The following is a 27159-nucleotide window of genomic DNA, read 5'->3' as shown; positions in this document are numbered from 1 at the left end:
TGTATGTGGGCAATTCTCACAAACTTCGCATTTTTTTGTGAACTTTTTTTTTCTTTTTTAATCGTGAGCTGCTAGAATACAAAATTCAACATAATCCAACGTTTTAAAGCAACGCATCATAGGTTGGTTTTTCTGAAAAGTGGGTATAATTTTAGTCCGATTTCGAAAGTTTGAGTTTGTACAAACTGATAAATCAGTTACCGAGACACACATACAGTAAACCAAATAAAAACTGGGATGCGACATTTTAGTAAGTTTTGGCTATTCTTCTTTAGTTTTTTTTAACGTTTATTAGTTTTTTTATGAAAGTATAACTGATTACTTAACAAACACGTTATAAATCCAAACTTCAGACTTTGCGCAAAAATTATGAAAATTCTGCGTCTTTACACAAAATTTTGGTATTCAGTTTTGTAGCCCATCAAATTTTAGTAATGCAAAGTGCAAATTTTAAGTATCTCGGCATTTTTTTTTTTTTTGTTGACGATGCTGCGCATTTTGTTCATATAAAAAAAATTTTCGAACATAAACTGCCAAATATCAACGGTAAATCCTGGCATCCTCAGCCCAAGCTCTTGCATTTCACACACGATTTTCGAATCGATCGAATGGCGCAGATTTGATGGCATGGACTTAAAATGCCTTTGAATGTTATATACATCATTTTATTCTGAATTATATGCATATTTGGCTAGAAAATATGCACGGTGGCCTTTTTTGGATTTACATAATCTACACAACATATATAACCTAATTTGTGTTAATAAACCAGCGAAATTTATGTGTCCGAGGAAAAAGTGGCGAGTCATGCGAATGTTCCAACTAATTGAGAATTGCCCATTTAACTAAAAGCGTTATACTTATGTGAAGTGATAATGAACTGCTCGGAATGATAAAAAAATATTTATGATTTCTAATGACTCACGTTACTTGAGCAATGTAAACACTTCACGTACTTTCGATTAAACACAACAGAATTTTTAACCATCTTCGAAAAAAGGAGGAGGTTATCTATTCGTCGGAATATTTTTATATTTTTTTTTTGACCACGTTAACTGATTTCTATAACTCTTTAAAGGAAAGGTGGTACCTCAGAGATGGTCCCATATTAATTTGGTTTAGTCCGCATTATTGGATCATGAGGAAATTAACGGTAATTCGAAATGTTTATATGAGAATTGAAGCGGGTTTTGTTTTCTTATTTAAAAATTACTTGTTTATTAGAAAGTGTACATTCAGTTGTATGTTGTGATAAGTGTGTGATGTAAAGAATAAATAAATAAATAAATAAAGAAATAATTTAATTGAGTACATTAGGTAAATAATTTAGGTAAATAAAAAATGGAAAAGTTAGTCAATTTTAATAATGTTTTTTTTTTTTTTTTTATTATTTAGTACTTGAATTTAAAAAATTGGAACATTGTATTTAATAAAGAGTAATTTTGCGGGTAACAGCCTGTTTCTTAACGGGTCGTAAATCAAACCTGCGCCACTCGTTCATGGCGACAAACTTGCAAAACTTGAAACTTGACAAAATTGTAAATACTTCTGAGAGTTCTTTCAGTTATATTTCTTTTTTTTTATTGCGGCGCAATAATTCCTTTTTGCGCATTACATCGGGGCTGCAAATGTCGGATGTAGCCTCCTGACTTTCATCTTCACAATCATGGCAAGATCGTTGTATAAACACCGTCGTCATAACTTGGAGAACGTGTTACGTCGTCAGCGTTTTTCGATTTAATTTTTTGTGATTAATTTTTAATCCTGTCTTCTGTGACTGGTTTGAAAAATGTGTGCTTATGGCGAGGTTCTAAATAGATGGATATGGTAAATTCTTTTTTGAAAGTCGTGGCTGCCAGCCGAATAAGTTTCAAATTTTGTTAAAAAGACAACTCGTTTGTTATAATAACTTGAATTATGGGAATTAGGACGATTAAGGTCTCAAGTCTGCTTAGTTCCCGGGTGATTTCTTAGAAAGGTTCAGCTTTTCCTAGTTGCAGCCAGTCACAATTAATTAGTCACCGCTGTTGGTACCATAAGCCATTAAATCCGTTTTGTTGTCCCATTCACCTTGTCGCTGAAATGTAAAAAAGCAACAACTAAAAAATATTTTTATTGGATAAAACGATGTGGGGACTTATGATTCAATGAAATCCATCACGAAAAATCAAATATTTAATTTTGTATTTTTAGCTAGTTGCGGATTTTTGTATTTCAGCGACGATGTGAGTTACGCCCTTTCCATAGTATACCAACGATATAGTGCATGCCAAGTCCCACTCCTCAATAGATATTAAATACGCCTTGAATTAATTCTTATTTGATTTGTGAACTTGGCTGTCAACATATTCACATATCATTTTATCTTTATTTCGATGCGTGCTAATTTTGATAATTATCACAAAATTAAAATAAATGTTGTTGTTTTCGAGCTGAAAGAGAAATAAAAGGAAACGCGGAACTTAATCATAATAAGTTTTATGAGAAAACAAATAATTACACTTATCTGAGAAAAAGTAGAAAAAAACTAGCGATGCATCCAATTTTTTCAACATACCTTTGACAAATAATATTCTTCGATAATTACATAATTCTTACCTAATTAAAGGTTACCTTTTAACGCGCAAATAGTCGGTTCTCTTTATAGCCAGACGTTGAACATTTCCGCTGGAAATACCTATTGAAGGATCTTACCCTTTGACTATAAATTACCTTAGAAAGGGACTTAGGGGGACAATTTTAACGCAGCATCTCCACAGGCAAAAAATTTTGGCTACAATTTGTCATTTTGTTTGCCAGAAAGCGGCTCGACAGTGTGGAAGCACCAGCAAAGGGCTTAAAGCCAGGGTTATGTGGGATTTCGACGACAGACTTAAGCGGCGCGCTGGGCTGTCCAAGAGGGCGCTTGCTGACCGTCGCAGGGCCGTACGCTCCAGTGGATCAGAAGGGTGGTAATCGTCGGCCAAGAGAGCTGTAAGGAGGGTACAGACTCTATCAATACCGATGGAAGAGATATTTCTCTACTGCAACATTGGTATTTCAACGCACAACTTGAAAGTGGTTCGGTTCCAGGGGTTACAGGGATCCTACTGGCAAGCGCTGGTGTTGCTCAACGCAAAGTATCTGGGGCCTGTCGTCGAAATCTCATGGTGTCATCACCTATGGGTTCGAGAAGGTAACCATTAAAGTCTACCACACCGACTCCAAAGGTAATGGCGCGCCTATTTTGGTTGCACTGGTTGGTTTAACACCCGAGGCGGAGGATTCCCCCGTGAGCATGGAGGTCGAATCCGTCTCGCCGGACTGTGATAGCACTGCTGGCTCTCCCTCAACTGCGGTATCGGTCATGGGTGTTGGCCCGCTGTTTGACAGGCCGATAGAAGAGTGGCTTCTCTCCTCTGACTGCGAGGGCGGCTGCGGATAAGTGCTAGAGAGGTTTGGGTAGGATGAATATTCTTCAGATCAATCCTCAGCACTCTAAGGCGGCATCCGCCAAATCTTCTAATCCACCTTGAGCAAGGTGGAGTCGGTGTGGTCCTGATCCAGGAACCGTAACGTAAAGCATTTATCTTGCCTCTTTTAAATCATAAAAGGCAAAGATTCAATGTAGAAAATTTAGAAAAAGTATTAGTAGTGTATGCTTTTTGAATCGCTGAAACAAAAATATTGGTATTAAAAGTACATGTACTAGTAGAAAGTATCTATATGTATACTAGTTTTCACGCACCTGTTTCGCTGAGTGTATGAAATTTCATTTATTTCAGTAAAACTCAACTAAATTAAGCTTAGGCAAAACTTAGCGGATTTTCACATGTTTCCTTTTTTCACACTCTTCCAAATATTTCTAAACCAAAATAGTCTTAAATTTCTTTAGTCGGTCATATATTGTGATACATATATTTATTTAAAGTGTTCTTAACATTTTTTCCTTTAACAATGTAACATATAATTTAATTCAATTAGACTTTTAAAACGGGTGGCAACCTGTTCAAAATATTTTTAAACTTAATCCTTCTCAAGCCTTTTTCCTCTGACCGATATTGTGATGCATATGTTTTTCAATAACCTAATTCCCTCAATTCAGGTTCAATATGAAGTTCTTAACACGTGGCAGCACTCCTGAGTACAGTTTAGAAGTAAAGCCTTTTAAATCAGTTTTGATTGTAATAACTCGTTTAACTTCACTGAATTTATTTTTTTAGAATGTGCCAATCCTTTTTATGTTCTAACCCAGATACTCGTATAAATCTTTTCCTAGCCGAGACAAACAGGTTGGTATGTATGTTCTACAATGAGTTAAGAGGATTTTAGTAACGCATAATTGTTACCCATCCTAAGTCCTAAGCTATAAAAATGAAAAAAGGATGATCTCTTAAAAGGCAATCAAAGATTTTAGTTCAAAATCAAACTACAAAAAAAGAAAAAAATTACATAGTGTTCAAAAAATCTGCATTCTTTAATTCAAAGTAACTTCTGTGGTTTCTGTAGAACTCAAAGTAACTTCTGTGGTTTCTGTAGAAACTGAAGATTCGGTGGTAGAGTTTGATCCGCTTGGTGGGGGTGTTGGACGTGGTGGAGGTGGAGGAGGTGGTGGTGGATGACCTTGACCGTCTTGTGAAGGAGGAGGGCCTCCAGGTCCTTGTGGACCTCCAGGTCCCTGTGGACCTCCATGTCCTTGTGGACCTCCATGTCCTTGTGGACCTTCAGATCCTTGTGGGCCTCCATATCCTTGTGAACCGCCAGGCCGTTGGGGGCCTCCAGGTCCTTGTGGGAGTGCTATAAAATAGATATTTAAGATTATGAACCTTAAAGTAAGTATAAATAGAAATGGTACGACTCACCTTGAACTAGGACCGCTGCGAAAGCGATAACAAATAATGTGGTAAATACTTTCATCTCTGCTCTTAGTTGGGTTTATGCCAAATGCTGACTTGTTACCAGTTTGGTTGCTTCTTTTATACCCAAATTTTTATCACGTGAAAAAACAAATAGATAAACAATTCATTGTTTATTTATTATACAAATAGCTCAAATAAAAACAGTTATTTATCACAGGGCCTGACTCATAGCGCAGCTATAAAAACATAATTGAAATATACCAATATCCATATACATATGTAATACTTCTATATCAGGTGTATTCGCGTACTCTTCCAGCAGAAAACTCTCAACCAGCAAAGATCTAGAGAATTTTTATGTGTTCTCTCTCTGAAGCAGTGAAATGTTTGCAAAAGTACGCGAACGCAAAACTAGCAAAAACTTGCTAGTTTCACGAACAGCTGATCGGAATTTGCTTTACATACATACAAAAGTACAAATATGAAAACTTGAAAAGAATATAAATAAAAAGTGTGCCTGAAGCAATTTGTTAAGCAAACGCAACAAAATTAGTACTTGTATTTTTTTCAAAACATTTGGGGTTCTTATAAGTTATTTTACAAGTTAAAACAATCAAAATAAATTTCATTATGTTCATAAGTTGCCAACAGATGATTTTTAACAGCTGTTTTCTTGCAGGCAAATTGCTGCTGGTAAAAAATTTTCCAGCAGAAACTAGCAGATTCCCATCAAAATGAAATGTCAGTTTGGTCTCTCAATTACCTACCTCCTGGATTTTTGTGTACGCGAACAGCAAAACCTGATAACTATCAAAAACTATCAATACGCGAATGCACCTTTTCATAGCAACGTATATTCACAACGTGTTTTTATTCCGCAATTAAAGGGAGGCAGCCTATCAACATAAATGTTTGCTTGCGTTAGTGTAAATGTATATTTGTGAACTCCCCGCAAACAGAATATATGAGTCCGAAAGGAGTCCTAGATAGGTAAGAAATATGAATTTCGAAAACAAAAGAATTGTTTACTCTTATATGAATCTTTTAGGATATATATAAAATAATAAAGATTTGTAATTTACATCTAAACTTGTTTATACAGAAATTGAAAATAATTAGAAAGCAAAAAATTAACAATATTTAGCGGCAGCTGCTGCTATTGAAGGCATGTTGGAATGTATGTATGTATGTATGTATGTTATTTGAAAGGAAATTTTGCTGAATGCCTTTGCAAATATAGTGCGTTCAATAAGGCTCAAAGAACAACCTAAAATATGAGTGCGAATGTAGTAAATTTATGAGGCCGATAAGAGCCCTAAAGTGATTCATATATGAGGCCAAAAATTGTTGTAAAATAGTCCAAAATGAGCCGTATATGAAGCCAATAAGAGTCCAATATGACTCATATTGAAGCTCATTTGATGTGTGAATTTAAGCTCATATAAGTCGACCTTCGGAGGAGACTTAACTTGATTTAACTTACTGCAAGAAATCCTCAATGATTACTCAGCACGTCAACTTAAGCCAAAAGCGAAAATATTTTGTTTTTCTATTTAACTTTTCAGCTCTTTGACAGATTGCCGCCTAAAATACAAAAACGAAAATCTGGCAAGCCTGATTCTCTCACCGCTCTCAATTTCCGTAAGGCCGTAACTTAAGAATCTAAAATCTACGGGTTCTTAATTTGCTTACGGTAAGTTAAGTTTTAACTAACCGCTAACAGCTTCTCATATAACAGGTTGCCAAAATATTTAGTAAAGTTAAGTTACGGAAATTAAGTCTAGACTAACTGAGCTTTTAGCCGACGTATAGCTTCTGCCCGTTTTCCCCGATACGGCTCACGCATGCAGTACGATTTTATTTTCCTTCCTTTTTTGCTTCTACAAACAGCACAGTTCCGCACCATTTTTTATTCTTTTTTTGCTTTTAAAATTAAAATTTAGTTTTGTAAAATATTGACGGTTACTGCACCGCTCCTGATTTTTTATTGTTTTCAAACGTCATTCTGGGTACATTGGCTGGTGGGTTTTCTCTTTCTAACATTATATAAATATCTGCACTCTAATTTTGGCGGATGTACTTTCAACGTACTGCCAATATAGCAGTATTACATATATGTCAATATCATAAAATAAAATATGTATGGCTATCATTTTTTTTTTGTGTTTGGCCGAACTTCTCCTCCAATGTGTGGTTCGAACAAAGGGAGGGGCCTATATACACATTTTGCCACTTCCGAACAGCAAATGAATATTTATCTAAAGTATTTTCATCACAGAATTTAGCACGGATGTTTGCCGTTGCCTGCAGAGGAGCGACTGATTTGAGAAGAAAAAACACTTTTCTTGGATACTCCTTGGTCAGGGATCAAACCTGCGTTCCACTCACCTATTATACGAATGACTTTCTCAATGCAATACGCTTAGGGCGTGCACTTTTTGTTTAGAGCAAATTTTTCTTATTTATAGAAGAGGCTTGAGCTAAAAATGTGCAAATAAATATTTTTAAAGTAATTAAGATATTTATGGGTAAATCTTAATAACAGGTACACTTAAAAAAAAAAAAGTTAAATATTTCAATTTGTGGGCACACGTATGTCTTATATATGATATTATTCGTAAATTCCTTCCCGCTTTCACAGAAGAGTTGTCATTTGTTTATATTTTCTGACGTTCAGCTCAGTGATAACTCTAATGTAGATCAATTTTTCCCCTTATTTCATCTCCATGGACTAACTGGCTAACCAGAATGTAGTACCACAGCCACAAGCTATTTAGCTAGCTGTTCAGCCAGTAAGGAAAGAAACTCGCCTAAATTATTCGATTAATTGGAAATTATTATGAGTACTCAAAAGTTCAGTTAGTCGAGTAATCAAGAATTCGATTAACTAAAAACCAAAATATTTGAGTAATTTGCTTTATGATTGATTAGTCAACATTATGAGCAAAATGAGTAATCAACATTTCAAAGTACTCCTTACCATATAAAATAGTTGAAGTTCGTTGATAATTTGAAAACAACGTTTATGTTAAAAAAAAAATATATCTATATAAAATATATTTTTCATATACAGAATGTAAATTTTCCAAAGCAAACTCTTTTAACGAGTAAAATTAATTTTTTTTAAGTACTCATATTTCAAGTAACTCTATTAATCATCGTTTTGAGTAAACAAAATCGTGATTATTCCAGTAATTGATTAACCGCATAGTACAGAGTTTTGCAATTATATTAAGGAAAAGTCAGAAATTGTGAAACAAATTTAAAGCAACAGAAAACTATGACCGATTTTCTAATGTTATCTTGTACTTACAGTTTTTTCATGAAACCTAGTGTACTTATAAGTACAGTGCCGTACAAAATTATTAGCTCTATTAGTTGGAAATGCAGCTTTTAGCAAATTAATACAGTGCAAGTCTGAGGTTGCTAGAAAATCGCGTAGATTTTTTGCAATTTTGCGTTTGCTGACAGTGTCTTCCATACAAAAAGAATTATCGAACTTAGTTTGTATGGAAGAAACTGTTAGCGAAAAAATTATCAAAAATCACCTAAAATTTTAGGCTACAAAACTTCATTTTGAAATTTTTTATAAAAACTCTGATTAGTAAAGCAAATTTGTTTACAGATTTATTGAAATTTTCCGAGTTGTACACAAAGTTTAGACATTTTACTATAGTATAAACTGTATTTTTTTAAAAAGTAAAACAAACAATGTAGCATGCCAATAATTTTGGGCGGCACTGTATGTTTATTTTGAACTTCAATTGTGATAAGTTGTTTTATCTTGTTGGTGTACGTTGAAATGATTTCATCTTTTTATGTTTTTGTTTTTGTTTTGTCAAAATAAAATTTTACTACATACTTTCGTATGTAAGTAATTTTTGTCTAAAGGAAAGGGGGGTTGGTGTTGTTGTGTTAGATTTACCAAAGTGTTCCGGTTTGGCAACGGAGATATCTGGCAGCCCTACTCAAAATTGAGACTAACAACAATCCCTTGAAAATAAGTAACATTATTTGGAATTTTGGAAAATGAGCGTGATGCCGCCCATATATGACTTTATACGTTTATCTGATCATATCTAACTGAACGTTCTATCGGAGATATTTAAAATAGGGGTAAAACCACCCCTGCTTACCACGGTAGTTTTCGGAAAGGTGAAAAAGATATATTTAATACTTGCGCCGGGTATTAAATATCGGGCTCCACCCGAACTTAGACTTCTTTACTTGTTTTTAATTTCTATAATCAAACTTAATAGTATCTAATTAGTAATTAAGATACAAAAATTTAAACATTTTTCATTATGAAAAGAAGCATTTCCGCATTACCGGTGAAGAATCCGTTTTTATTTTCAACATAAATGCTGTACACAAAAATAACAATCAATAGCGAAGAACAAGAACAAGAAGCAGAGCTGCCAAAAGAATTACGAACATTTGTCGTGGAAACAGGGTAACTCACGAATTACTTGTCGAATTACTAAGAGAGAGAATTATGAATCGTGAAAATGTCGTACTAGCCGTTTTGAACCCCAATTTGCATCTCCTCTGATTTGCGTTCTATATAAAAAATAGTTAGAACACGATTCACCTAAACTGTGTTTTGCATAAAACAAAGAATAATTAAAAAAATTTGTTTTTTTTTGTAATAAAATAGGCAAAACAAACTTCTTAAAACAGAAAAAAAAACATGACCTCTAATCCAGTTTATCTCATCAAATTGTTCTCTTGGCGTTTTTTTCGTTTAAGTGCGTAAGATACCGTTACCTCAGCTTTGCTCAAAACAAAGTGCACATCGACAACAACACTTATGTGAAATGTTTTTTCCATTGTTTTGTGCACTCTCAAATTGCTGATAAGAATCATAGTAGGCGGTTACTACGTTTATACGCACAGAATAATCGACTTAATTGAAAGCGCATTGATACCGTACACATTTCGCTCTAGTGTCTATACTTACGGCTTTATATCGGCATCAAAGCAACCGTCTTCAAAAGCAAACAAAATCAGCAGTTTTCATTTGACAAGTTAACATAATGGGAAGTGATAAAAATCTAGTTTTATTGGGCATTATAAAATCGTGGCAAAGAAAAAGAACGATTATTATTGATCAGCTTTTAAATACTGATGCGATTATTTGGAATTTGAGCGGAACAGCTGATCTCCAATTCGCTTTGAGTGAGATCGGTGTTTATACACTCTTTCTAACTGTCTGGAGCAAGGCACATTAAACAGGTAGTATCAGTAGAGCAAAAACAACATTTGCGTGTATTTTGTTGTTGCTTCTGGTATCGAAAGTGTCAAAAACTGTTCTGAATTTTTTCATCTAAATCAAAGCGTGCCATGTGAAATACAAAAAATTATAAAAAATAAAAAATTGAAATTGGGAAAAATAAAAATTGATGCAACTTTCTTTCCTAGTAAATTTGTTTGCTTCTCGAAGCATTGATCCATCCTTTGCAAGGCCCAGTGATCAGCGGTCGTGCTGCTGAGTTTGGCGAACGTTCCAAAAGCTGCTATTCAATCGCTTGTTTTGTATGGAAAAAGGTTTCACATGCAAATGGATTTTAACAATTCAGAATTTTTGTGAGAAAAAATTAAAAATATTTGACATTTTCGAGACCAAATAATTTGAAAATAAATCAAATCAGCTGCTCTACTGATACTACCTGTTCAATGTACCTTGGTCTGGAGAATTAAACTACCGATTTGAAATGGAGTGTGAGCCAAAACACTTCGCTCTTTCAAAGCGAATTGAAATTCAGTTTATACATATGTTTTGAATCGCGGCGAAATGAATTAAAGCGACTTATGCATGCGTATAAACGTAGTAAGTGTCTTTCGCTTCGGTATAAATATTTTCACATGCACTTCATATCAGTTTTGCATTTCCAATCTTTTTTATTAAATTATGAAAGAAATTTTTTGTATCTATGTTCCTTAAAAATATTAAATATAAAATTATATACAAACTTTTTTACTTGGGTGAATATTTTTTTTAATGAGAAAAAATTTTGAATGTAGAAAAAATATAAAGTGCAAAAGAGCTACCTTACTAAACCGCTACTTTTAAAGCCATGCAAAACTAATTTTGAACTAAACGAATCATTCCGTGGTTTATGCCAAGATTTTAATTGTCATTCCAGCACGTTTGACGTATCGGACTCGATTTTTACTATAAAAAAAAACTATTATTTCCACTCTCAATAATTGAAATACTATCTTTAGCATATCCAATCAGCTGATGAATTGGATTCTGTAGCTGAATAGTTTTAGATCTCGACACTTAACAAACTCCTGTTTCCACTACTCGGCACCAAAAAACTAAAAAAAAAGGTTCCGTACGTCATGCGGACTGCGCCCCTCGTGTCGGTTGGGCGGGAATGGAGGGTAAAAAGCCGTTGGGATTAATTAATTAATTAAACAATTTTATTCAGAAAATTCGATTTCTTTTTGGAAAAACCTATTTTTTCTAACATTTATTTTTTTGACAAAGGCGGCCATATAAATTTTCAAGTCGAGAGGCGCGTATTAGGATTTTAATTTAGATACATGGTTTCTTCGGAGAATTTTCTTAGAATTTTATGTAGTTTACGTTTTTGCTATACGATTAAAAAAAAAAGGAATCAACCCGCCCTAATGTACGTACTCACCTTTACTTTCATTCTTGTATTGGTCTTTTTCTAAGTGTTATTCTATAACCTTTTATTAGCACATTTTTGTTAAATTAATACCATATGCATACACACAAGAAGCACTTGTTTCAGCCCCAACCATTTCCGTTGCACCATTTCCGTTGCAATATTTCCGTTGTACCATTTCCGTGTACAATTTCCGTTGAATTTGCCAATTTACTCCCAACCCAACCAACCGCCGCTAAAGAAGTTTCATTTAAAAAATATCCCGAAATCCCGGGATCACAATTTTCCTCATATTTTGGCATCCCTAATGTGCATGTATTGCTGAGTGCATAAAAATATGCTTTCAGAATTACATTTAAAAACCCCTAAATGAGCCTCATTATGATCCAACATCCATCATCAGCAACTACTCGTACCCGTGCCATAAAAAGCAATTTCAGTAAATATGCTGCTGACAATCTGTATTTTTTTCTCTTGTTGTTATGGCCATCAAATACTATACGCAATTTGGCAAATATTGGTGGTAATTCAATTTCAACGTCAACTCACAATGAATTCCTTCACCATTTTAGTATAAATTTGTCAGCAGCATTCCAACTGCCACCTTACCCAATGGCCATCCCAAAGCCTCTTTATATGTATGTAGCTCGGTTTGCCAATCAGACATCCACTAAACCATTTGCAATCGCATTCGAGCGCAAATACATATGCTGCATACAACGATTTCAATGCACAGTGGGTTCTTTAGGGCAGTCTTAAAATTGCGCTTGCATACGTTAGGTTTTAGTAGATGCCCACATCCTTGCCCTGGATGGGTACAATTAGACCAAAAGGGCTCGCTGTCATTACGTTGTCTTGGCTCGATGCAGGTACTGTTCTGCCTACTGGCGATGACACCACCGCTTTAGTCTCCCCAGAGCTGAGAAAGGGGCGGAGGGATTTTCGTGATGCCTCGAACTTTGTTCAACAGCCCTGTGCTATAACCAGCCGAAGTTGAAAGCAAAAAAGAGGGCGCTGGACCGACTCTTAAATACTAAGCCGGTAGCAGACTGGAGTGCTAGCTCACAAGTAGACTCTATGGCTCATCTTTTATTCTCCAGACGGGTTGACGGCCTGAGAACTTACATATGTACATAGTTAGTTACTGCCTGTTGCTCTCTGGTGATCACATGGTAAAACCTTCAACAAATGCGCAAATAAGAATAAAGTTCTACTGGTGCATTAATTTGCGAAAAGTGTCTATAATTTCTGAGTTGTCGAATATTATGTCAGAGAGTTAAGTCTAATTGCATTACAATAAAAATCTACGAAAAAATAAATATTAAATATTTATTTAAAGGGTTTAGTAGGCATGTGATCAGCGATCGTCTGTAGCTTCCTAAAAATAATTACAGATACGAGTATCACTAGGTACATCACCCGTACAGTCAGGCCAATTGTGATTTGGTGACCACCAAGCTTGTAGGGCCTTCCCTGTTCTTTCTTCATTGTTACGATTTAAGATAATCTTCCTGTTAAAGATAATTTTCTTTAAAAAATTAAGAGAATAATGAAGGCATTAACTGGCTGAACCGTTTGCTATTTATTCCAAATAAAATTGAAGAGACCAACACCATGGTAGCTATGTCGGGGAACCCAGCAAGGAGAGACGTGGAGCAAGGTAACGCAAAAGTCATCACTTTATAAGGAGGGGGCCGGCTTTAAAAGCAATGATGCCCGGGGCGTAAATGGAACGAAGCGTCCTTTGATAATAATGTTTATTACCTCGATTCCTTTTTCTTATAAAATAATCACTTGCATAAATAGCCGAAAGAAAAAAATTTCCTATTACATATTACAAATGATCAATTACAACAAGTTTACTTTGCGCGCTTTTGCTTGAGCCAATTTTTCGAAGGTTTTGGACAAGTCAATCTGAGTAGCCATCTTGTTTTCGATAGATAAGATAGTTGAAGCGTTTAATCTTTCATGGAGCAGAGTATATCCTAGATACGTTTGACAACAGTCACTGGCAAATTCAATAAAATACCGAGAGAAACCCAAAAATTGGGAAATACAACGAAGACATTTTTCTTGACGAAATTCTAGAACCTCCACTAGCCATTTCACCGCTGCAGGTTTAATACGCCGCAATTGTTTCAACTCTTCATAAAGCTCCAATCCATTTATATCCGAATTCACTTCTGTTTTGAGAGCAGTGCTCAATTCCCGACATTTTGACTATAAAAAAAGGGTCATCTTCGACTGATTCAGGAAACGCTTGCGATTGTGAGTAAGAGGAACACGCATTTGCGAAGTAAGTACCTGCTTAGATTTTTTGCCGAACAATTTTTCAGTGTTGTTGGCGCTGCATTAGTTTAGGCTACTGCTTAGAATATCGCTTCTGTGGCTGAAAATGTTGCAGAGGACTCCGGAGTATGGATCAGAGGACGTGCCACGTAATTGGGCAACAATTGGCGGGTTTGTGCAGTGAATTTTGGTGAAATACTTGAAGAAGTTCCCTTAAAAAGTGCAAACAATGCATCAGCTTTTATCCATTAATCGCCAAACGCACTTAACGTACGTCAAGACCTTACACCCACATGGTGAGCCAAACAACTACTGTGAACGGCGAGCGCTACAGGGTTCTGAATACTGTATTTCCAGGCCACCTAATCCCTCGTTGGGGTGATTTGTACTGACTGGCAAGATCACCCGTTCCAGACTTCCTGTTCTTTATAATAATTCATAGCTTAGAAGACGCTGCAGTAGTTTGGAAGACAAAAATACTAATTGATCTGCAGTTCCCCCGAGTAACGGCTCCGGTTCCTGGCTCCACCTGTAACCAATATTACATATACATAAATGTAGCTTCATCAACTACTGGTAGGTTAACGTTCCATTTATCTCTGGTCGGATACTGTATGAGTATCCTTGTAATAAAGTCTCAAACTGACCAAAGGTAGACTGATGCCGTATGCGCAAAGTTGTTTGGTTTTCCCGATTGGCTTCACTAATCCAAGCGTTACTGTGACGGAAAACATTGTACAGCGAATGGACACATACGCTACAGCCTTCTCTACGATCTAAAGACCAGGTGGAGAAGAACTTGGCTTCAGTTAGCATTTCGGATTGGCATTCGTTCAGAATAGAAAGTACTGATGCGTGGTTTTTTTATAAAATCTTTTATTCGGTTACAACGAAAACAAGCAAAAGAAGAAGTCTGTGAGCGCCTTTGGCAACAGAATTTCGTCCCCTTTACTGGATTATAAAATAATATCAGGACCAAATGCGATGACTAATTTAGTAAGGCCCCTGTCCGGCCTGACACTAGTCAAATTACCGTTGCCTTTGAACCAAACGAAAAGAAATAGAGCACAACTCTGCCGGAGTATGCCACGCTAGAATCTCGATGATTGCTTGGCTACAGAAAGGTGAGGAGGCTGACATATTCCTTTGTGCCATGTTAAAATTTGTTGGCATTACTCGTTCACATATAGCTTTGAGTAGAAGGTATCGTTTTTGCCAGATTTTCAGGCCAAAAATTTTGACTTAGAACTTTCGCGAGCACAGCTTTTCATAGCCACGCAGTCGGAGATCTTGCAACTGACCTTTTAGCCCACAATGGCCAGTAAAAAAGCCTGTTATGATTCTTAGTTTCTCTTTAGGGAGGCCCATGAGTAGCTTACATCTTTTCTGATTGTACGCTTGTAGTAAGCTTTTAACTTGATGAAGACCAGTGGTGTTTCGCCAGTGCATTTCCTTTAATTTGATTTTTTCCTTAGCGCTTCTTTTAGCGTATTGGGACCTACAAAAAGCAACGACTCAGGTCCTATCGGGGTCGAGGCAGCAGCCGTTCTGGCTAACTGATACGCTTCCTTATTTGCCTCGATTTCCATGTATCACGATGAACATAGCAATTGGATAGCATTATTCTCAGCTAGACCATTAAGTTTCTCGACACACTCTAGGACCACTGAGAATTTCACCTCGAAAGATGAGAGAGCCTTGGGTGCCGCCTGACTATCAATTAAAATAAGGAACCGCCTACTCCCTGTGAAAGCTGATCTCACCGCACAGCCTGATAGCATAGACTTCCGCTGGTAGAATGCTTGGAAAGGTTCAGTTTGGGGCCATTTACGTCTGCTCCAATACCCTCAAGAGTCTTAGAGCCGGCTGTATACCCCATTATTGGGTTCGCCTGGTCGAGTTTCTCCGCAATAGACATGACTAGCAGAAGCTGGGTGCTCTCTCTCGAAATTGAAGGGAGTTTGCTGTGTACCCTGTTCAACTGAAAATGCAGTGACTCCAGTCCCAGAATTACCTCCATCGCTGCCGTCAGGCATTTGCGCTTTGCCCGCGTAATACAAAAAGAAATCAGGCATAGAATCTTGGTGAGGGTCTGCCTCACCGTTACCTGAGTAGTCCTGGAATCCTAAACTAATACCCCATATTGTATTATTGGTCGTAATATCATGGTGCATGTACATTCATCTTGGGATCCTTGGAGTGCGTCCCCAAGATTTGTCTGCTCTCGTAACCTTGTAGGTGGCCGCCTCAACGTGAGTTCTCCAGAGGAGTTGGAGTCCAGGATGAGTACCAAATTAGATTAGCTCAATACGACGGATCACGGTTGGATCGACAACATCAACAGATCGGTCTGTTCTGTCAAAGTATCCAAGCAAAAACATGTAATCGATTTTTCTCTCGCCACACTGTGCTTCACAAATCAGGACAATTCAAAATGGCTCAAATTGCTGGAGAAGTTTGCCAAAGTTTAGTACGCAGGAGGGCATTTAGGTCAATTGTGAACACAGTAAAGTCGTTTGGTGTTGTGAAAATGTGGTAGCACGTACTGCAACCATGCTTAACCCAAAGTGTCCCAGATTAATTTTTTTTTTATTTTTTTGGTTTCATCTATATACAGGGTAAAAGTAGCGTTAAAGTAAAGGCAAAAATATGACTTTGGGAGTAGTATAGTTCTTCCGATATCGGCCGTTGCCATATGGCAACACGGGGCGTATTCCAGATGGATTGTTAGAGGACAGTATTTGGTTAAAATGTGAAATAATAGAAACATTTTTTATTAGTTTTAATACATTTATTGATAATATATGCATATTCTACGTGCAAAGCGGATGAAGTAGTTAATTTTTAGTATGAAAAGTAGCAAAACATGTTGAAGAAAGAGAGAAGAAGGCACGTAGAAAAAATGCTGGGAGTCACTTGGGGTTTGCCACCTGCTCTGATGCATTGGTGCTACATAGCAATAGTCAGCCCAATACTGCTCTATGGCGCTTTGGTGTGCTGGAATGCCACAAAAAAGTTTTTATTCCTCGGGCCAATGGAGAAGGTTCAGCGCCTAGCAGCACTGTGCGGGAGCGCTGAGGTCCACTTCGACGGCTGCTCTTTAAAAAACCCTTAGTTTACCGCCCATTGGCCGATTTGCGGAAAACCGTGCGGCGAAATCCGCACGTAGATCGACAGTCATAGGGAAATTCAATTTCAGAACCCTTTAGCACCGCTTAATTGGGGCGGAAAGCATAAGCGGCACAGACTTCATGGCACCTAGTTTTAAGTGGAACCGATTTTTTCGCACAACGGAGGAGGAAGGATGGCACAAGGGAATGAAACCTAGCCATAGATACCTAAACATTTTCACGGACGGCTCTAAAATGGTTACGGGAGTGGGTGCTGGGATTTGCTGCCGGAAACTGAACGTCAGGCGGACAGTCAGACTACCTGACCATTGCAGCATTTTCAAGCAGAACAGAGACAATCAATTCAAAATTACACCTATTCCAGGCGGAAATTAAGGCAGTTTCCTCATATAGTAGTTCATCCATAAACGTCCCTCGCAGCCGGGAAGCCATTGACAAACTAGACGCTGATAAAAGGCTGCATATCTATCGGTTGCCCGGTCACAAGGGAATTTAGGATAATGAAGTAGCAGATGAGAATGCAAAAAACCCCACCAGTCTTCCCTGAAACAGAACATTTGTATACCACTTCAACACTTGGGCAATGAAATATACGATAATATGATTAGGCAGTTCAGGGCTAGATGGAATGAGTTAACCACCTGAAAAACTGCAAAAACACATACAACCGATTTTTATTTTACACCATCTCATACTTGATGGTATTTTGCGTTGCCATATGGCAACACGGGGTCAATTTGGCCTAGCGAACAAATCAAAATTTGATAAAAAGAGGAACCGTTCACATTACGCTCCGTGTTGCCATATGGCAACGGACTTAAAAAAAAAAGTCTTAAGTTATATAGCATGTACGATTGTTTTTTATTGTTACTTGTTAACAATAGAGTCACTAATGTTTTAACTAATAGTTTATCACTGTCATGTTTTGTAAATAAAAAAACCCTTTCTATAAATGCACTCTTACTTCTTCATATATGACATTTTGATGGTTTTCTGCCACTTCTAATTTTGTTTTAAGAATACACTTGCATTACACTCGATAGACAGCAAGGATCTGACGGAAGCGTAAGCGCTTCGAAAGATACACCTTTTAAGAATCAGTTAGCGTTCATATAAACATTTTTAAGTAAGCGATTTTTGTTTTACACCCTCTTAAACACGATGTATTTTGCGTGGCCATATGGCAACACGGGGTCAATTTGGGTTAAAAGGCATTCATTCGCTGGCGCTGCTCAACGTCCAATCGACCCAATATAACCAAGCGCTTTTGACGAGTTGTGGGTGCATAAGTGGCTGATTGTGAGCCGTGCTTTTGAATGTAGGTATGTATGTATGTATGTATAATCTTTGTTATATGTACGTATGTATTTGTGTGTATGTATATATGTATGTAAATATGTGAACAATATGCTGGTGTGCTTGTTGTAAAGACCTCGGCAAATGAACCTAACGACAAGGATTATTTAAGGGGCTAAAAATGGTTTAGAATTTGCTTCATCCTACTACATACTTACTAGCCAACAGTGGGCACTTCAAAAAGGCATTAGTATATTGTTGTTTTTATTTTTTTTTCAAATTGGCGGGTGAGATATTTCATCATACATACAGATGTACATACCAAGGGTGTTGTTCCACGAGAACAAATTGCAACATGAAGAACAGCCAATGAACACACGCGGCGCGGCGATGATGCTATGCGATAAGGGTTGAGTCAGATATTTTTATAGCTTAGCTAGTTGCACTCTTTCAGCAAGTGTGGCTCGTGTGCGTCGCCTAGTAGAATGGGGAAGGGGAAAAATATGCGCGAACTTTTACCGTTTTCATGTCCTCTAACCATCTGGAAAAATAAAAGAAGCTTAAGTGTATGTATGCGGTGCTGTGCCACCCTATCCTGAGGGTGGGGAACTGGAAAACGCCTCGCTGTTAACTGAGCGTATATCCTTATACACCATCGTTTCTCATACTTATACATAATAATTACATAGTTATTAAGTTAACATCCAAAGCAACTACATATACATACATATATACCGCTTTATTAGTGTTCCTCTGCTTCCGCAACGAACTTTTTCCGGATATTTTGTCGTTTTAGCATTTTATGTGGTTACTTTCAGTTCATTTAATAATTGAGTATTTACCTACCATAAGTCGTTGTCATCGTTGCACACATACACACGGAGATTTATATGGACAAACATACACTCGTACGATGCCTAAATTAGTGCAAAACGAGACTGAATAGATATTCCCATACTACGACCACATTCATGGAAGCCAATGTGGAAAGTTCGTGATGTGCGTGGCATCTCGAGATTAAAAAAAAAAATACTTTCGGGATCTCGTTACAAAGTTTTTCTCAGAAGGATTAGCATGGCAATCCTGGCAACTATATTGAGTGCCTTTTCCGTCGTTCGAAAGCATTATTGAAAGTTCTTCTAACGAGGAGGTCTTAGCGTTATTCTATTTGTTTATATATTATTGTTATATACATATATATATTTTACTTTTAAAAACAACAAAAACTACAAGTAATTTTTAAGCAAAAAAAAAACAAAAACAACCGACTTCAATTCTCATATCCAAATGTAGGAATAGCGTTAATTTCTTGATTATCCATTGATCGGATCTACACCCTTGAGGTGATACCCTTCCGATAAAAAAAGAATTATCGAAATCGGTTCACGTGACCTAAAGTTATGCGGTAACATACATAAAAAAAATTCGACGAATTGATAACCTCCTCCTTTTTTTGAAGTCGATTAAAAAGTTGAAAAATCTCAACTGAAAAAAAAGTAAAATAAAAAAAAATTAATGAAAACAACAAAAAAATATAAAAAAAATACAATAAAAAATTATATATTCCTTTTTAGAAAAATAAAGTCCAAAAATTAAAAGAAAACTAAATTAAAAAAACAAAACAAAAAAATTTAACTTAAATAAAAAACTATAAGAAATAAGTTCCTAAAAATTAAGTGCAATTAAGAATAATATATTTTTCTTTTACTCTTCTAAAAATTAAAAGAAATTTAAAATTGAAAAATGAAATTAAAAAACAAAAGTTCATAATTTTTTTTTTTTTGAGAAAAGAAACATGTGATGTGACTTGAAACAAAATATAAAGTACATACGAAAATAAATTTCAAATAATCGGCCAAGAATCGGCAAAAAAACCGATAGCGATGCCGATGCCGTCTATAACTGCAGCTTTGTAGGTTTGTATGGACCTTATGTCCTTACTGTGTATTGCGGAAACTGGCTCCTCCATATTACTATTCGATGGCAGCTGCGAGGTTTATAGATGGAAAAAGGGTAGACAGAGCCCTAGGATCGCTATTTCATAGCAAGATGACGTCCACTCAGCATTCAGCTTCTGAATATACATACGTCGAAAAAGCCGTTTTATTCGGCAGCACTTTAATCTAGGGACTGCCCCCTTTCCTAGCTTTTTCATGGCAAGCTTATATATCCTTAAGCCTTTCGTGTAGGCAGGCCAGGAATCATTGCCCTGTGAGACACTCAAAAGTTTCCTGTTATCCTTCCTGCGTAGAAAAAAAAGGTAATTAAATAAAAATGTGTTTCTCGACAAATCAATTGCAGAAATTCTATTTACATTTAAGGTACGTTTTTTTATACCTCTGCAGCGATTCCATAAGAAAATGATAAAAGCTCTGCCTCGCCCCTGTCAGTGTTAACACCACAAGCCGCAAAGCTTTCTGTGTGAATTTACCCTACGAGCGTGATTTCATTAGTTCACCAGCGCTGCTCCGCTTCCCCTGAAGCAGTATATGCATATATTTGGGTGGGAAGCGAGAAAGGCCTCATTTTAGGCTGTAGTGATGAAATTGATGGTACAAATGTACTTTTTTGGTACATTTTGGATGCCAAAAGTACATTGGTACTACATTGACATTTTTGATACATTTTTGTCAAGATACGGTACTGCACTACAATTATGTCGAAATACCACACTCTATTTACTTGGAGTTTTGAATTTTTGTGCATAAAAATATAGTCATCTTTTTCTACCATTATTTAAGTAAACACGTGGTGTTTATTAAAAACGAAACTCTTACTTAAATAAAAAAAAGTTTCTGTCATAATAGGTCTATTCATAAAATTTTCCAGTAAATACTAGCAGCCAGAGAATAAAAGAATCATAGCGAGTAAAATTGGGGGGAAGACTAAAATATCAGAAAAAGTTATTGAAAGCACTAAAACTTACGCCATTATGACTTGCTGATAGGTAAGTACGTTTTTTTCTACCAAATATTTTTGATACCACATCATGACGCATTCAAAAATAAAAGAATCTCCTCCAAGCACCCTTCCTTGTTTCACAAAAATTAAGTAGATACAGCTCCAAATGTGTCTTTAAAATTATCCCATTTCCGTTTTAACGATCAACTGACAAATTCGGTCAGAACCTTTCGGCATTATTATCTATTTTGGTATATTTCTCAATGTTTTGCGTAAATTGCGTCCAACAAATTTTTTCATCCACAATTTAATAATTTTATACGGCAGCCATAGTTGACGCACGGAAATTAGAAAATTAGAAATTAATAGTAAATTAATTAAACTAAACTTTTCTTCCTTTCTTTTGTTTATTCACGAACACATGTTGTGGCCAGCAGACATTTACTTGTAAGTTTTCGTAGGTAAAATATTTTCCAGCAGAAATTGGCAGATCTCAGTGTCATTTTACGCTCTCGCTTTCGCCCACTTTGCAAGATTTTACGTAGGAGAACACTGCTATTAACTTGTTTATTTCTATATAAAGGAAATATTTTGCAAAATATTTTTGTAAAACTTCCATTTCGTTAAATGCAACGTTTTTATTTTTAATTTTTGTATTACTAGCACTTAATAAGTATAACTTGTATGCTCTTCTTGCTTACGTTGGCGTTTTGGTGCCATTTTCAAACAATTGATTTGTACTTATGTTTTCCACCTTCGAAACGCCATGTTTTATATCATGATTTCTATACAGAAAATCTAAAAACATATGTATTATGTATATGTAACTATGTATATATGGTCTTTTAAATGTTGGTACTTTTTCGGCTTATTTAGTACATTTTTTTGGCCATTTGGTACAAAATTAAAAAAAAACTCATTTATCATCCCTGTTTCAGGCTGTAGTGATGCAATAAACGACTTTCTCAGTTATTTCCGACTCGTCGATAAAAGCAAAATTGCCAATTAATGCTCCGCTCTGGCACATCTAAAGTTTCCGTAAGCAACCGAGCCGGGAATTTAAAATTCATTTGGAAGTGAGATACATAAAAAAAAAAAAATAAAATCGACAGCCCAAATAAGAAGCTCCAGCACGCTGGTCCATGATGGCAATCAGACATTAAATTTTGCTATCTTAACTGCCAACCAGAATGTAGTAAGTAGTTGAATAAATGTTCGTGCTGAATCTTTGTTTTCGGTACCTAACAGTCGGGATTTTGATTTTAACATCCATATCGTTCGTATGCCTGCCTCAGCCACCGCTGCTGTATTTGTCATTTTGCTCAGCTCATACATAACAAGGCTTTTCATATCAGCATTGCCGTACGAATCTATGTGGCGCTATTATATATAAATTAATTAAGTTGTAAGTCCTAGGTACACTTTCCTCTATAGCTGATTCCACAGCCATCCATATCTGATTTCATTATCCTTGCATTTCCTTTTGCATTTTACGCCCATTCCTTTGCATCACCTGCAGACTTTAGTCTCATTACAATGCATTAACTTTAGTTTGTTGATTGCTGTCATCGTTGTCTTTGTTATTGTTGTTGGCGTCATTGTTCTCCTATCTTGTTGAGTGCTTGGGCCAAACGCTTGAGTACCACTTTTTCATTTCATTTCATTTAATCCAACCTTCCGTAAGCATTCATTCATTGTTCGTTTGTGACATGAAACGTGCGAAAGAGCTGTAAATTTCATAATGATTGAATTAATAAAAGAAAGCAACAGAATGAAAGTGCAGACAAAAGTTATTTGAAAAAGTTACTCCCATACCTTCGTTGCTGCAGTTTTTTACGGGGAATCCCGCAATCATATTCGAAGGCAATATACATATGTATGTAATGAGCACATATGTATGTTCATACAAATCTATATCTTTACTAATTATATAAAGGTAAGTCCCTTGTTTTGTAACAGGTAATCTCGCGAACGGCTGGTGCGATTTTCATGAAATAACTTTTTTCCGGTAGGTGGACAAGGGACCGAAAAAAGGGTTTCGAAAAAATCGTATTTATGGTCCGATTTGCTTAAAATTTGGTACGTAGGTATCTTTTTGCCTAGATTAGCATATAGGATCCTTCTTTTCGGGAAGTGGACCAGGGACCGTTCTATTCGAAAAAAATCGTATTTATAGTCATATTTGTTAAAAATTTTGTATGTAAGTAGCGTTTGGCCTAGATTAGCATATATGACCCTTTTTATCGCGAGGTTGACCAGGGACCGATCTAAGCCGATTTGCTTAATCTATACTAATTCTATAAAAAGAAGTGCCTTTTCTTTGTAACAAGTAATCTCGAGAAAGGCTGGTCCGATTTTCATGAAACTTACTTTTTTCCAATAGGTGGACCAGGGACCGATCTATTCAAAAAAAATCGTGTTACGGTCCGATTTGCTTAAAAATTTTGGGGCGTAGATAGCTTTTTGCCTAGATTAGCATATATGATCCTTTTTTTCCGGGAGTGAACCAGGGACCAATCTATTAGAAAAAGTTTGATTTATCGTCCGATTTGCTTGAAATTTTTGAAATTTAGTAAGTAGGTAGCCTTTTCCTACATTAACATATAGGATAAATTTTTTCTTCTAATATGTTCCATTTCGTTTGAAATTGGGCGTGTAGGCAGCTTACTGCCTGGATTAACATATAGGATACTTTTTCTTATAGGTGGACCAGGGACCGATCTATTATAGACAATAGAATTGAATGATTGTTTTGCAGTTCGAAATGTTTTAAGGCGCCTCAAAGCAAGCGGATATTGGCTGTTTATCGGTACTTATAATCTATACCAATTATATTAAGAGAAGTTCCACCTTTTTGTAAGAAGTGATCTCGCGAACGGGTGTACCGATTTTTTTGAAATAGGCTTTTTTGGTTATAGTCACCGCATATTTCTGGAAGCATTTGTGGTAGAGTCCTGAAACTTGGTATAAAGGTTTTGAAATCAATCCCATACTCTTGGAGAAAAGTGGGGGCTATTGGTAAAGAGGGCGTGGCGCCTTCCAAACATACTGAAATAAATGCATATATATAATTCTTCGATACGTGTGTTTTCTAGTGAACTCCTCCTAAACGACCGAAATGATTTTTATGAAATTTTTGTCCTAAAGTCCCTTTATAGTTTAGGTTCACAACTTAAAACGCCAAGTGGCGCTGGATTCGAGTTATTAAAAATCGTATTTATGATCTGATCTGGCTAATAAAATAAAATATGTATGACTAAACAAAATAAAGGCAATTCTTCGTGAATGCCTACAAATTCCATTGTAAGACATTTATGGTATTTCGTCTAAAATAAGTCTGTGTATATTCGATTTCAGTGAACCAATGATGTTCTCTCATTTTGAAATTGCTACCACCTTTTCTATACAGATTCAAGGACGACTCTCAGTGTATATTTTAGCGTTTCTAATAAAACTTACATTACAAAAAATCTCAGCCCTGCGTACGCCGATGCGGATATGTTTTTCTCATAGCTACTCCTCCTTCTACTTTGATTAGGGATGCTTTAACCAGGAGTGTCAAAAGAAGTAGTGATATACATGTGACCTCAAATGCTCCGAAAAGCAGTATCCGGAGGATGCATCAGACTAGGCCGAGCATACTTTGAAGCGCCATCTAATTAAAACTTAAGAAATGTCGATTACATGGCAGTTGAGAAGTGCATGTGCAAGATTTCCTTTATGAAGCTGGACATAGCATGTATTTAGGCGTCTAGTGTTAGCAGATGCACCTACCCATACCATATTCGCCATTTTCCATGGCCCCTTCAATCCGACGTTGTGCAAATCAGTATCAACTGATCTACCTTTACCCTAGTATTCAGTAATTCAGTCGCATCTCAAGTCACTAAATTTGAGACTAGCAATTAGTGACTATTTTTGTGACTTAAGATGATTTGGGTATTCAGTAGGAGAGAGTCACAAAAAGTTCACCAAAAATGTGTGGTTGAAACAAACACAGCCGGTCAACTGTTATCATTTATGTATGCCTTTTGCCCGCCTGCAATGACCGATTGGTCAAAGTATTGTACTGCCGCTAGGGAGATCCGGGTTCGAGTCCTCTTCGGGCGCAGAGGATTTCTTAGTTATTTTTTTCTTTTTTTTTTTGTTAGGTTTTTTTTTGGCGGCCGCTTTGGTGTAGTGGTAAGAAGTGCGCGCTTCTACTACGCAGGGCCTGGGTTCAAGCCCTGGCCAAAAACATCGCAGAAAAATTTAGAAAAAAGGTTTTTTCTTAACAGCGCTAGCGCCTCGGCAGGCAATGGTAAGCCTCTGAGTGTATTTCTGCCACGAAAAACAGCTTCTCATAAAAATACAATCGCCTTTCAGAGTCGGCGTAAAACTGTAGGTCTCTCCCTTTTGTGTGACCACATCAATGCATACGCCACAAATCGGAGGAGAAGCTCGGGCACACACTAACATATGTGTAAGCGCCAATCTATTATATTATTATTTATTTTTTTAACGTAATCTAGATTTTAATGCTTCAAAAAAAAAAACAAAAAAAACAATGAATTTTTATGATATTAAAGCATTTTGGTTTATTACCTAATGAACTTTTTATTAGACAAATATTTCGATTCATTCAGAAAGCAATTATCTCAGAGCCAGCTGGCAAATTGGTGATTTTTATTTGAGCTTAGAGACGTACCGAATACCAAATAGTCTCAAAATCCAGGTTTACCAAGAAAAAGCACTATAGGTGACTAGATACTACTTACTGAATTCCATGGTTAGTATGGGAGTGCTACACTTTGGATACTAGTTTCCAGAGACAAAACTACTATAAGTGAAAAGACTAAAAGACAATCAATAATTATTATATTAAGATAAATATTTTTCGAGTCATCTATAATTATTGTTCAAGGACTTATATTATAAAAGTCCCTTCATAACAATTATGTGTGAAAAATTTTTTTTAAGTCATCTTTAACTATTCTTATTTTAAGATTTATATAATAAAATATTTTCATAATAATTATCAGCGAAATAAATATTTTTAATTCTTAAAGACTTTTATTTTGAGACTTATATTATAAAAGTCTATTCATAATAATTATGAGTGCGAAAATTTTTTTAAGTCTTAAAAGACGGGGCTTGTTCAGGCCCATTTCGGAATTTGTTGGGGACCAGACCGGAGCTGGTTGGGGGCCACTTCGGCACTATTTGGGGAGTAGTATATATAATTTAGTCCAAAACTAGTCCCAAACTATTTCCGAACTAGTCCCAAACTATTTCCGAACTAGTCCCGAAATAATCCCGAAATGTTCACAATCTAATCTCGAAATGGTCCTGAACAAGCCCCGTCTTTTAAGAGCTAAAAATTTCTTCGCACTCATAATTATTACCAATAAACTTTTATAATATAAATCTCAAACTAAAAGCCTTTGAGAACTTAAAAATGTTTATCTCAATGATAATTATTATGACAAGACTTTTATAATATAGGTCCCAAAATAAATTGATAATTATTATGAAAAGATTTGATAGGTTTAAGGAGAAAAGATGTTTAGGCCTTCAATCTTTGCGGTATATACATATGAATCTTCTTTCCAGTTTTCCACAAAAACACACAATTTATTTATGGTTTTCAATGAAAAATGGTAACCGTGAGAAGACGTAAACTTCAAACCTCTTCGCTTAAGCATATATCCTGCAATTGTAAATATTTTATATGGAATTGTTGTTTACCGGTTAATGCATATAAAAATATTTACTATTTCTCTATATATCCGGTCTGATATTTGTTTTTATATTAACGTGTGTCAATCTTGTTTGTTCTATGAAATAAATTAAGAAACAATATTTGTTAAACATTCAACAATAAGAGTTGTTTATTTGTACTTCATCGAGTAAAATTTTGGTATAAAAGCGGCTACCAAACTGGTGCTAAGTCAGCATTCTTAAAAACATCAACCAAGTGCAAACATGAAAGTATTTACGGCACTATTTCTTATTGCTTTCGCATTGGTCCTCGTGCAAGGTAAGTTTCCTTAATTTATATAGTGTACTAAATCTTAAACAAAA

General features: G+C 36.0%; 2 protein-coding genes across 4 annotated transcripts in view; one reads left to right on the top strand and one right to left on the bottom strand.

The window, feature by feature from the left end:
* LOC118735778 (GTPase-activating protein CdGAPr) overlaps nucleotides 1-27159 on the top strand; it is a 392697-nt gene that overhangs the window by 328925 nt on the left and 36613 nt on the right. The gene's annotated exons all lie outside the window — the stretch shown is intronic.
* On the bottom strand, nucleotides 4391-4913 carry LOC118735780 (circumsporozoite protein-like). Its single transcript, XM_036465737.1, has 2 exons — nucleotides 4842-4913; nucleotides 4391-4776 (listed from the first exon to the last, which is right to left on the bottom strand). Exons 1-2 carry the CDS (start codon nucleotides 4894-4896, stop codon nucleotides 4457-4459), a joined length of 375 nt encoding a protein of 124 aa, XP_036321630.1. The 5' UTR covers nucleotides 4897-4913; the 3' UTR covers nucleotides 4391-4456.

Source organism: Rhagoletis pomonella, unplaced genomic scaffold, assembly GCF_013731165.1.
Source record: "Rhagoletis pomonella isolate Grant_MI unplaced genomic scaffold, Rhpom_1.0 Rhpom_scaffold_00003, whole genome shotgun sequence".
NCBI classification, from domain to species: domain Eukaryota; kingdom Metazoa; phylum Arthropoda; class Insecta; order Diptera; family Tephritidae; genus Rhagoletis; species Rhagoletis pomonella.
The sequence above is the reverse complement of the archived record's forward strand: the minus strand, read 5'-3'. Positions and strand labels throughout refer to the sequence as shown.

Bases quoted from the DNA above. Each gene is read 5' to 3' on its own strand.
- LOC118735780 (XM_036465737.1), bottom strand. From the start codon at position 4,896: ATGAAAGTATTTACCACATTATTTGTTATCGCTTTCGCAGCGGTCCTA. The intron at 4,777-4,841 runs GTGAGTCGTACC...TCTATTTTATAG, and splicing joins CGCAGCGGTCCTAGTTCAAG to CACTCCCACAAGGACCTGGA.